The 13,679-nt window shown below is 35.5% G+C and overlaps 1 protein-coding gene across 1 annotated transcript in view; it reads right to left on the bottom strand.

The window, feature by feature from the left end:
* The window catches only part of LRRIQ3 (leucine rich repeats and IQ motif containing 3), a 230,072-nt gene that overhangs the window by 153,706 nt on the left and 62,687 nt on the right, over positions 1-13,679 (bottom strand). The window contains 1 exon segment of the mRNA XM_047868719.1: positions 7,920-8,018. Coding sequence (XP_047724675.1) covers positions 7,920-8,018 — 99 coding nt within the window.

The following is a 13,679-nucleotide window of genomic DNA, read 5'->3' as shown; positions in this document are numbered from 1 at the left end:
GCAACCATGGTATTCAAACAGCTCCTACTTTAATACTCCATATTTAAAAAGTTTATAACCATACAATTCATACAATCATAATAGATTTTTCTTACAAAACAAGATGAAATCTGTCTTTTTGAAAACGTCATCCCTATACTTGACACTTTTTTCTATTTCAAATACTATCTGTATATAGTTTACATAAACTAATAGTGTTCCGTACATATACTATTTCCATATGCTATGTCAATACTATTCAACGATTTTAAATTACCCTTAACTCTTTTGACACTTAAAAATTCAAGTTCCTCTATTTCTTTCTTAATGTGAATGTAGGATACTTCATTTTTGTACCCCCTTGTATTTTTAATCAACAAATTGAGCTAATACATATCACCTAAAATACAGAAGTCACAGAAATTTGGTTAGGAATAGTTGGTGAATCTATATTGCTGGCAAAGCTGTTTTATGAGGGCACCCAGGGATAAAAGCAGACATGACAATTAGAAAAGATTTTTAATTTTCTATAACAATATTACATAACAGGGTATCCCCAGGAAATCCAAAATGTGAAAGAATGGGGAAAAAAACAAATGACATCTATAAGACCACTGTGGTATTAGCAATTATGCAGGAGGAAACAGATAAAAGCAATCAGGCATCTGATAGTTAGGAATAAAACAAAAAAGTGAAAACATTCCCTGGAAAGCTTAGAGAGAGAATTTAAAAACAGAGCCTAAATCCTGGGAGAGGTTTTGCATATTCCAATACTGTGTGAATACAAGGGATCCTTGGCAGGACTGGAAGGGTCTGGAGTATTCTGGGTCTATGAACTCCAGAAGTAGCCAATGCTCCCCTCTAGGTCAAAGCCCAAAATTGAGAAGACACTCCTTGAAGACAGAATCAAAACTGGAGAGAAAAAGAGAGAGAAAACAACTCCACGTTAAAAAGGAGGTGCTGTGGACCATAGTCTGAGAACTCAGAAAGTAAGCCATGATATTTTCAGAAACTACACATAGGTCCACACACATACAACAAACAAACAAAACAGAAATTACGTTAGAACTTAAAGGAAAGTTTCTTCTTAAAGTTCAAAAAAAAATTATTTTGTCATAAAAAGGGCAATACAAAAGGATCACAATCTAATCCTATACAGTTATTATACAGCAAAAAGAAGAAGACAGAGGAGGAGGGGAGGGGAAGGGGAGGAGAAGGGGGAGGAGGAGGAGGAAGAGGAAAAGCACTGCCACCACCACCACCAAATAATATCACTAAGGACAATAAAGCAAGCCAGACAGTGAAGCCTACAACAAAAATAAAAACTATAACCTATTATTTCAAAATAAACTTAAATCCAGTTCTGCATATAAGGAACTTGGAAATTTCCATTTTGTCCTAACAACTAAAAAGCTAAAAAGACTGAAAAACCAATGATTCTTCTTAGATACCTAAGAGAGTTGGAGAACACAGGGCAAACTGCTGCCCCAAGATTGGAGAGACAGACAGTTGAATATAAGTCATTACACTTACTTAAAGAAAGAGTCACAAGAGGAAACTGCCATTGAAACCAGTGCTGGGGTAGTGAAACCTGAACTGTCATTGATGAAGTGCTGGAGGCTGCATGTACAACTCTTGAGAGTTAAAAACTCCAGGGAAGGTTTGCCTTGGTGGCTCAGTCGGTTAAGCATCTGACTCTTGATTTCAGCTCAGGTCATAATCTCAGGGTCGTGAGATAGAGCCCTGCATTGAGCTCTGCGCTGACAGCAAAATGCCTGCTTGGGATTCTTTCTCTCCATCTCCCTCTGCCCCTCCCCTGCTCGCTGGATCTCTCTCTCTCTCTCTCTCTCTCTCTCTCTCTCTCTCTCTCTCTCTCAAAATAAATAAACTTAAAAAAAAAAAACGCCAGGTGTTTGCATTCATAAGAGGGCTGCCACAATATTGTGGCATTTACCTCTAAGAGTCCAATCAGGTTCCCACAGTAGATACCAGAGAAAAATCTCCTTATGCTTCCAGAAAAGGGAAGGGAAAGAAACCATTTTGAAATATACCAGAGTACTCTGTTCTTAACAAAGCTTGCTCCCAGATAAAATTATTTAACCAGAGCCTAACCTGCTGTGGTATTAGAAGAGCCTAACTGATCTGCAAGAAAGGAAAACCCAAATCCAACCCACTCCAGCAATCCAGTCACACATAGGGGATGAGGGGGGAGAAAAAACAAAAACTCTTGTGAAGTTCACTGTCCATAAGCATAGACTCATTAAAAGATTGAAACTTAATCACAGTACTAAAGTTACCCTCATCCACACCATAAAATTAAGGCCTATTTACAATTGTTCTTTTTACCCAATAAATCATGTCTAGGTATCAGGAAAAAAATTACAAGGAGTATCAAAAGGGGAAAAAACCCACAATTTGAAGAGACCAAGCAATCATCAGAAATATGTGGCAGGGATGTTGGGATTATCAGACCAGAACTTAAAACAACTATAAATAATATGCTAAAAGCTTTAAATTATACAGCATAAAAAAACAGATAAGAAACGTGAGCAGAGAGATGTAAATCCTAAGAAAGAATCAAAAAATAAATGCTACAGATCAAAAACAGTGTAACAGAAATGATGAATGTTCATGATGGGCTTGTTAGTAGCCTGGACATGGCTGAACAGCAACTTTCTGACCAAGAGGTCAATTAAAATTTTTCAAAAGGAAAAGGAAAAGGTAACAAAGAATGAGAAAAGCAGAACAGAACATCCAAAGTATGGGACAATAAAAGTGTAGTAATGTATGATGGGAATATCAGAAAGAGAAGAAAGGGATAAATGAAAAGGAGAAATATTTGAAACAATGATGGTGAAAAGTTTCCCTGAATTAATGTCAGTCATCAAACCATATATCCAGGTGACTCATAGACAACAAAGCAGAAAAAATGCAAAAAATTCACTGAGGCATATTATTTTTAAACTACACAAAATCAGAGATAAAGCAAAAAATCTCTAAATATTATTGTGTGTGTGTGTGAGAGAGAGAGAGAGAGAGAGAGCATGTGCACACAAGCGGGAAAGGGGCAGAAAGAAGGGACAGAGGATCCAAGGGCTCCTGCTGACAGGAGAGAACCCATGCAGGGCTTGAACTCCAAAATGGCTCAAATTTGAAAACAGGGCTTGAACTCGCAAATCGGGAGATCATGACCTAAGCCGAAGCAGGATGCTTAACCGACTGAGCCACTAAGGTGCCCCAAAGCAAATAGTCTTGATAGATGTAAAAAGATAAGAATTATATATGGTCTTTTACACAAAAATTATGCAAGAAGAAAATGAAGTAAAATGTTTACTATTGGAAGAAGAAAGAAAGAAAGAAAGAAAGAAAGAAAGAAAGAAAGAAAGAAAACACCAACCCAGAATTCTATTCACTATGAAATTACCCTTCAAGGTGAAGGAAAAATACTTTTTCAGACAAACAAAAACTGAGGAAATTTGTTGCTAGTACCTGCTTTGCAACAAATGTTAAAAGAGGTTCTTTAGAAAGAAGAAAAATAAAATAGGTCATTACCTTGGACCTATAAAAATTAATGAAGAGCACCAATGAAGGAATAAATGAAGCTAAAATTAAACTTTTATTTGTATTTTTTTAAAAAAAACCTTTATTTTTCTTATTCTTAATTGATCTAACAGATAACATTTCAGACAACATTTTGTTCAAAATAATACCAATAATATATTCAATTATGTAGATATTTATATGTGCACACACACAAATTATATATATGTATATAGATATATATCTAATGTATGCTTTATATATGGGTAAAATGAAAGAAATGATACAAGGGACAGGAGGAAGGAATTAGGATTGTTTTGTTATCATAAGGTATTATAAGGTACTAACACTACCTGTGAAGTACTACAGTATCATTTGAAAATGGGTTTGATTTGCAAAAACATGATTGGAACTAGAGTGTATTCTGCTAAACGAAATCAGTCAGTCAGAGAAAGACAAATATCATATGACTTAACTCATATGTGGAATTTAAGATACAAAACAGATGAACAAAGGAAGGGAAGAAAAATAAAATAAAAACAGGGAGGGAGACAAACCATAAGAGACTCTTAAATACAGAGAACAAACTGAGGGTTGCTGGAGGGGTTTTGGGTAGGGAGAAGGGTTAAATTGGCAAGGGGCATTAATCCCTTGGGATGTTGGGATGAGCAGTAGGCATTATAGGTAAGTGATGAATCACTAAAATTCTGTTCCTGAAATCATTATTACGATATATGTTAACTAGCTTGGATATAAATTTAAAAAATAATAATAAAAATAATTTAAAAAAAAATGAAAGTGGGCTTGGGTTATCTGCAAATGTATATTGCAAACTCTAGGGCAAACCTTAAAAAAAGTCAACAAAAAATTTTAAAAAGGAAGGAGTATAACTCATATGCTAAGAAAGAAGAGAAAATGAAATAACAGAATATAATTAAAACTACAACAGGCAGAAAAAGAGTAAAAAACAAAATAGGAACAAAGAACAATGACAACAAACAGAAAAAAGTAATAAGTATGGTAATAAATTAATCTAGGTGTATCAATAATCACTATAAATGTCAATAGTCTAAATGCACAAATTTAAAAGACAGATATTGTCAGAGTGTATTAAAAAAACACAACTATATGTTGTCTAAAATATAATAGATTAAAAGTAGAGTACTAGAGACATTTGTACCTTACTAACACTAATTAAAAGAAAGCAGGAGTAGCTATATTAACTTCCAAAAAAGGAATTCCAAGCAAGGAAAGTTGTCAGGGTATTGCATAATAATAAAGGGGTAAAATTTCCAAGAAGATATCACAGTGCTTAACATGTATGTGCCTAATGAGCATATGAAACTAAGTGAGGCAAAAACTAATAGAATTGCAAAGGGAAACAGATTAGTCCACTATCATAGGGGGACAACTCTCTATCAGAAATGGACAGCTACAACAGGCAGAAAATCAGTACAAATATAGCTGAACTAAATGGCACCATCAATCAACAAGATATAAACTGAGAGTAGAATACATATTTATTTAGGCTCACATCAGACATTCACCTAGACCACATTTCTGGTCTATTCAACTAGACCACATTCTGGTCTATTCTGGTTCAAAAACATACCTTAACAAACTTAAAACAAATAAATCATACAATGTCTGTCTCAGATCACAAAATAATGAAATTAGACATTAATAATAGAAAGATAGGTCACCTGGGTAGCTCAGTAGGTTAAGCTTCCAACTCTTGGTTTCAGCTCAGGTCATGAACTCGTGGTTTGTGAATTCTAGCCCTGCCATCAGGCTCTGTGCTGACAGTGTGGAGACTGCTTGGAATTCTTTATTTTCCTTTCTGTCTATCCCTCCCCACTCGCTCTCTCTCTCTCTCAAAATAAATAAACTTAATTTTTTGCCCTGCCATCAGGCTATGTGCTGACAGTGTGGAGACTGTCTCTATCCCTCCCCACTCGCTCTCTCTCTCTCTCAAAATAAATAAACTTAATTTTTTTTTTAATTAACAGAAAGATACCTGGAAATTTTCAAGATACAGGGAGAAAAATGACATACTTTTAAATAATGTAAGGGTCAGAGAAGAAATCTTCAGGGAAATTTTAAGATATTTTGAACTAAAAATGAAAACACAACTTATCAAAATTTGTGGAATGCAGTGATAGTAGTACTTAGAGTGAAATGTATAGCATTGGCAGCATATGTTAAAAAAGAACAAAAAGCAAAAAAGCAGTAATCTCAGCTTCCACCTTATGAAACTAGAAAAAAAAAGGCAAATTAAACTCAAAGTAAAATGAATGAAAGGAAAAGAAAGAAAGAAGGAAAAGAAATGAAAATTAGAGGAGGGTCACCCAGATGACTCAGTTGGTTAAGAGAGAGACTATTGATTTTGGCTCAGATTCAAGCCCCCCCAGGTCAGGTTTCATACTGACAACATGGAGCTTGCTTGGAATTCTCTCTCTCCCTTCTCTCTGCCCTTCCCCAGATAGTGTGTGCTCTCTCTTACTCAAAATGAATAAATAAAAAAAAAGAAAAATAAATTATATGAATTCTCTACAATTTCTTCTAGTGGATAGGAACAGTCTCCCTAACTCTTCTATAAAACCAGCTGCACTAATATGAAAAGTAGACAAAGACATACAAGAAAAAGCCACAGACCAATATCATGCAGAAACATAGATGTAAACATTTTAAATGAAATACTAGCAAATCAAGTCCAACAATATATAAAAGGAATCATACACTACTACACAAATGGATTTATCCCTGGTATGCAGGCTGGTTAAACATTCAAAAATCAATTCATTAAATCCATTAAATAAACAGGGAAAGAAAGAAAGAAAGAAAGAAAGAAAGAAAGAAAGAAAGAAAGAAAGGGAGGGAGAAAGGAGGAAGGGAAGAAAGGAGGGAGGGAAGGAAACAATCAGATGATCCTAATCAATAGATGCAGAAAAAACATTTAACAAAATTCAATACCTATTCATGATAAAAATTCTCAGAAAGATAGGAATAAAGGAGAATTCCCTCAACATGTTAAAAATAGTATCTACCATTGGGACACCTGGGTGGCTCAATAGGTTAAGTGTCTGACTTCAGCTTAGGTCATGATCTCACAGTTCATGAGTTCAAGCCCCACATCGGGCTCTGTGCTGACAGCTCAGAGCCTGGAGCCTGCTTTAGATTCTGTGTCTCCCTCTCTCTTGCCCTCTCCTGCTTGAGCTCTCTGTGTCTGTCTGTCTGTCTCTCTCTCTATCTCAAAAATAAATAAAACATAAAAATAAGTAAATAAATAAAAAATAAATAAATAAATAATATCTACCAAAAATCTTTACCGCTGATATCATACTTAAAAATGCAAAACTAGAAGCTTTCTCTCTAAGATGAGGTCTAAGGTAAGGATGACCTCTCACCACTCCTTTTCAACATCTGTACTGGAAGTTCTAGCTAATACAACAAGACAAGAAAAGAATATTGAAGGTATATAGAATGAAAAGGAAAAAATTGCCTTTCTTTGCGAATGATTGTCTACATAGAAAATCTAAAAAAAAAAAAACTGACAAATAAACAAACAAATAAAAAAACAAACAAACAAAAAACCCTCCAGGCACTAAATAGCAATTATAGCAAGGTTGAAAAATACAAGGTTAATGCACAAAATTCAATCACTTTCTGATGTACCAAGAATGAAAGAGCAAAACATAATACCATATATTAGCACCCCTGAAAATTAAGTATTTAGGTTCAAATCTAATAAATATGTATAAGGAATATGTATTTGAATATGTATTTGAGGAAAACTACATACAAAATTCTGATGAACAAAATCAAAGAAGAATTAAATAAATGAGAGATTTAATGTTTCATAGAAAGGAAGAGTCACTATTGTCAAGATTTTAGTTCTTCCCAATTTATCTATAGATTCAATGCAAGTCAATCAAAATCCCAGTAGATTATTTTGTGGATAGCGACACACTGACCTTAAAACTTCCACTGAAAGGCATAAAGAACCCAGACTCAGTAATACAACATGGAAGAACAAAATTGAAGGACTGACATTACCCAACTTCAAGATTACTAAAAAGCTACAGTAATCAAGACATGGAGGTATTAGCAAAAGAACAGATAAATAGATCAATGGAACAGAATAGAGACCTCAGAAATAAACATATGTAAGTAGAATCAACTAGTCATTGACAAAGGAACAAAGACAATACAACGCAACAAACACAGCCTCATCAAGAAATATGCTGGAACATCTATTTGCAAGAAATAAATAAATGAATCTAGATACAAACCTCATTATTTCTTTCTTGAAAATAATCAAAATGGATCTGTGACCTAAATGTAAAATGCAAAGCTATAAAACTCTTACAAGATATAACATTGGCGAAAAACTAGATTACCTTGGATATGACAAAGACTTTTTAGATGCAACACCAAAGACACAATCTATGAGAAAAAAATTGATAAGCTTGATTTCCTTAAAATTAAAAACTTCTGCTCTGCAAAAGACAAAGTCAAGAGAATGAGAAGACAAACTATAGATTAGGAGAAACTATTTTCAAAAGACATACTTAATAAAGAACTGTTTTCCAAAATTAACAAAGAATTCTTAAAATTCAACAGTAAGAAAACAATACAGTTTAAAAAAGGGTCAGATACTTTAAGTAACATCTCACCAAAGAAGGTATACAGATAGAAAATAAACATATAGGGGACACCTGGGTGGCTCAATTGGATAAACAACTGACTTTAGCTCTGGTCATGATCTCAGGGTTGGTGGGTTCAAGCCCCACATCAGGCTCTGCACTGACAGCTAGAGCCTGGAACCTGCTTTGGATTCTGGTCTCCCTCTCTCTCTGTCCCTCCCTTGTTCACACTCTGTCTCTCTCTCTCAAAAATAAATAAACATTTAAAAATAATAATAAAACACTTTCTTTAGAAAATAAACATATGAAAATGTAAATCAAATCAGTAGATATCATATGCAAATAAGTAGAATGCAAATTAAAATAACAATGATATACCACTACACATCTATTAAAATAGCCAAAATCTGAAACAATGACAATACCAAATAGTGGCAAGGAAGCAACGAACCAGAAACTCTCATTCGCTGCTGGTGGGTATTCAAAATGATACAGTCACTTTGGAAAAGAGTTTGGCAGTTTCTTATAAAACTAAATAAATTTTTCCATACAGTCTAGCAATCATGTTCCTTGGTATTTATCCAAAGGTGTTGAAAACTTAGGTCCACACAAAAACCTGTACATGGATGTTTATAGCAGCTTTATTCATAATTGTCAAAAATTTGAAAGTAACCAATATGCTCTTCAGAAGGGGAATGGATAAAAACAGGTACATACAGACAATGGGATATCATTCAGCTCTAAAAGTAAATGAGTTTATCAAACCATGAAAACACATGGAGAAACCTTAAACGCATGTTACTAAGTGAAAGTCAATTTGAAATGTCTATATATTGTATGACTGTAACCATATGATATTCTAGAATAGGCAAATCCATGGAGACAATAAAAAATCAGGGCTTCCAGGGGTTAGAGGTGGAAAGAGAAATGAACAGGAAGAGGAAAAGAATTTTTGGAGGCAGAGAAAATACACTATATAATTCAATAATGATAATGCATACCATTATACATGTGTCCAAGCCATAGAATATATAACACAGAGTATATTCTTTTTTTTTTATATTTTTTTTTCAACGTTTATTTATTTTTGGGACAGAGAGAGACAGAGCATGAACGGGGGAGGGGCAGAGAGAGAGGGAGACACAGAATCGGAAACAGGCTCCAGGCTCTGAGCCATTAGCCCAGAGCCTGACGCGGGGCTCGAACTCACGGACTGCGAGATCGTGACCTGGCTGAAGTCAGACGCTCAACCGACTGCGCCACTCAGGCGCCCCAACACAGAGTATATTCTAATGTAAACTATGGGCTTTGGGGTATCACTACGTGTGAATTTAAGTTCATCAGTTTTAACAAAGGTACCACAGTCTGATGGGGAATGTTTATAATGGGAGAGGCTATAAATGAGTAGAGGTTGGGAGTATATTAGAAATCTCTGTACCTTCTGTTTAATATTGACATGTAACTTAAACTGCTCCAAAATAAAATAAAGTCTTATTTTTAAAAAATATAAACTAAAAGGTATGAAGAAAATGATAAAAGGCATACAAGACCACATAACCTAGAAGTAGACAAGTTTAGAAATACAATGATAAGATTCAGAAAAGAACCAGAATGTTAAAATTCATTTTAGAAATACATACTAAACTAAACTAGAAGGAGCATAATAAACAGAAGATGCCTTAAGGGAGAAATAAAAGATGAAAATAGATATTTTAAAATTGAAAGGAAATAAAATTATTAGAAAAGGAGCTAATAATATACTATGATAACACTAAGTACCTATTCAACAATTATTTTAAATATACATCTCCAGAATAAATACAAAAATATCTTCAATATATTTTAACTTTATTAAATATGTTCTCAGTTGAAAGTAGTTTATGTATAGCAATTCTAAACTGTTTGTGTCTACTGGAATTAAGCTAATGAGCAAAATTACTGATAATGTTGGCAACCAAAAGTCACATGTGGAAGGAAAGTACGGAAAGTATAGAAAGTAGAGAGAAGTACAGAACCCCCTTCTTGGATTAGCATTAGAGGTGTCAGTATGAATTCATGACGTGAAAGATAAACCATCTCCTATTCTGTCTGCCAAAATGGCCTAGGAAACATGACACTCTAGTAACAATGAATATATCCAATTCCCAGATACTTGTTTCCAAAAACAATTCCCTACTAAAAAGACTGGGGTTCTTCAGAAAACATAGAAAAGTAAAGAGCACAGAATTTGGAATAGGTTAAACAATAGAACTTGACATGTGCAAATTTCCATGCATAATTTCATTTCTTCTTCTTTTTTTTAATTTAAGTTAGTTGATACACAGTGTAGTCTCGGTTGCAGGAGTAGAACCCAGTGATTTATCTCTTACATATGATACCCAATGCTCATCCCTAAATGTGCCCTCCATGATGTCCATCATCTATTTAACACATCCCTCCACCCTTCTCTGATCCAGCACCCCTCAGTTTGTTCTCTGTATTTAAGAGTCTTTTACACAATAAAAAGCTTCTGCACAGTGAAGGAAACAGTCAACAAAACTAAAAGGCAACCAATGGAATAGAAGATATTTCCAAATGACATATCAGATAAAGGGTTAGTATCCAAAATCTATAAAGAACTTACCAAACTCAACACCCCCCCCCAAAAAAAAAACAAATAATCCAGTGGAGAAAAGGGCAGAAGACATGAACAGACACTTTTCCAAAGAAGACACAGACACATAAAGACGCTCAACATCACTCATCATCAGGGAAAAACAAATCAAAACCACAATGTGATACCACCTCACCCTGTCAGAATGGCTAAAATGAATAAGTCAGGAAACAGATGTCAGCAAGGATGCAGAGAAAGGGGGACACTTTTGCACTGTTGGTGGGATGCAAACTGGTACAACCACTCTGCATAACAGTATGGAGGTTCCTCAAAAAATTAAAAATGGAACTATCCTATGACCCAGCAACTGCACTACGAGGTATTTATCCAAAGGATACAAAAATGCTGATTTGAAGGGATTCATGCACCCCAATGTTTACAGCAGCACTATCAACAATAGCCAACTTATGGAAAGAGCCCAAATGTCCATCAACTGATGAATGGATTCAGAAGATGTGGGGTATGTGTGTATGTGTGTGTGTACACAATGCACCCAGCAATCAAAAAGAATGAAATCTTGCCATTTGCAACAATGTGGATGAACTAGAGTGTATTACGCTAAGCGAAAGAAGTCAGTCACAGAAAGACAAATAAATGATTTCACGCATACACGGAATTAAAGAAACAACAGATAAACATAAGGGAAGGGAAGGAAAAATAAGATAAAAACAGAGAGGGAGGAAAATCATTTGGTTATAACTAAACACAAAGTCCAACACATAACAGCTGTCTGCCATTGGAAACAGAGCCTTCCCTTCCCCACTCCACATCCCAGATACAGGGATATTTGTAGGAACCAGCACAGCCTAAACACTCTTCACCTAGCTTGCTGACAGCGTGCCCTGCTCCTGTGCTCTTCTGCAGACCCACGTCTCCAGCCCAGCCTCAGCAGGAATTTTCTGAGGTGACTGCAGGTCCCCTCCTAGAGTAGTCTAGCCCAGACCTTGCTAACGCTGCATACTTCATCCTTGCACTCCCTTGCAGACCCTCCCCATCCAATATACCCTTGGCAGGAGTGCACCCAAAGCACTGCCACAACTCGGCACTGCACAAACAAACCTGACAGGGATCAGCATCACCTGAAAGTGACTATTGCCCAAGGGAGAGGGGAAGAAAGTAACACACACCAGTTCAACTGCAGCCCCAGCAGTGGGATGGAGACAGACATCTAATCTGACTTTGGGCCCCACCCACCAATGAAAGCTTCTCAGGGGACAACACAGGGAAAGTGCCCTGCAGTTTAATGCTCCCACAGTTCTGGCAATTGCCTGGTCTGATTCAATTCAAATACAAGATGGCTCCAACAACATAAGACCAAATCCTGCTCCAAACAAGCAAAGAGAGCCATTGAAGATGACTGAACTGAAGGCAACAAAGGACCAAATCCTGCTCCATACAGGCAAAGAGAGCCACTGCAGATGACTGAACTGAAGGCAAATGTGGCTCACACAAAACAGTAGGGTGCATACCATACACATAGGAGACACCCCTGAAGTGCCAAGTTCTAGTGAACAGCGGACATTGCACTCTAGGGCACTATATGACCTCTTCTTCATAAGGCCTCTACTTTCAAATGTAGGATATGTGGTTGACTTTCCTAACATAGAAATACACATAGAAAGTTAGACAAAAGGAAGAGACAGAGGAATATGTCTCAAATGAAAGAACAGGACAGGAAAAAATCATAGCAAAAGAGCTAAATGAAATGGATATAAGCAATATTCTTGATAGAGAATTTAAAGTAGTGGTCATAAAGATACTCAATGGACTTGAGAAAAGAGTGGAGGACCTCAGTGAGACCCTCAACAGACGGGGGGAAAAAGTGTACAAATGAAGAAATCTATAACTGAAATTAAAAATACACTAGATGGAATAAATACTAGAGGAACCAGAAAAAGGGATCGGTGACTTTGAGGACAGAGTAATGAAAGCAATCAAGCTGAACAGAAAAGAGGAAAAAATTTTTTAAATGAAAACAGACTAAGGGGAATCAGCAACACCATCAAGTATATTAACCTTCACATTATAGGATCTCAGCAAAAGAAAAGAGAGAAAAAGGGGCAGAAAATTTATTTAAAGAAATAATAGCTGAAAAAATCCCAAATCTGGTGAAGGAAACAAAAATCCAGATCCAGGAAGCACAGAGAACCCCCAACAAACTCAACCCAAGGAGGTGCCTACATAGTAATTAAAATGGCAGAGTAGAGATAAATAGAGAATTTTAAAAGCAGCAAGAGAAAAGAAAATAGTTACATACAAGGGAAACCCCACAAAGCTATTAAGCTGATTTTTTTTTTCAGCAGAAACTTTGCTGGCTAGAAGGGAGTGTTATGATATATTCAAAATCCTAAAAGAAAAAAAAATCTACAACCGAGAATACTCTATGCAGTAAGGCTATCATTTAGAATAGAAAGAGAGATAAAGAGTATCCCAGGCAAACAAAAGTTAAAGAAATTCATCACCACTAAACAAGCTTTATAAGAAATTTTAAAGGGGACTCTTCTAGTGGAACGACATAAGCAAGAGTAAGAAAAGTAGGAACAACAAAAGCAGTAAAATTAAATATATCTATAAAAATCAGTCAAGCAATTCACAAAATAAAAGGAGGTAAAGTAAGGCAACATATATCTAAAAAGTGAGGGGGGGGAGGAGTAAAAATTTAGTGCTTTTAAAATGGTTTTGAAATTAAGCAATCATCAACTTAATATACACTACCTAATAGTAACTTTAAACACAAATCAAAAAATGGTCATAGATATACAAAAATAAATAAAGAGAAAGGCATCCAGGTATATCACTAAAGGAATCCAGGTATATCACTAAAAATAAGCCAATAAACTTATAAAAGAGAGCAAGAGACA

This window comes from Prionailurus viverrinus, chromosome C1 (assembly GCF_022837055.1).
Source record: "Prionailurus viverrinus isolate Anna chromosome C1, UM_Priviv_1.0, whole genome shotgun sequence".
NCBI lineage: Eukaryota > Metazoa > Chordata > Mammalia > Carnivora > Felidae > Prionailurus > Prionailurus viverrinus.
Note: the sequence above shows the minus strand (reverse complement) of the source record. Positions and strands in the feature narration are given on the sequence as shown.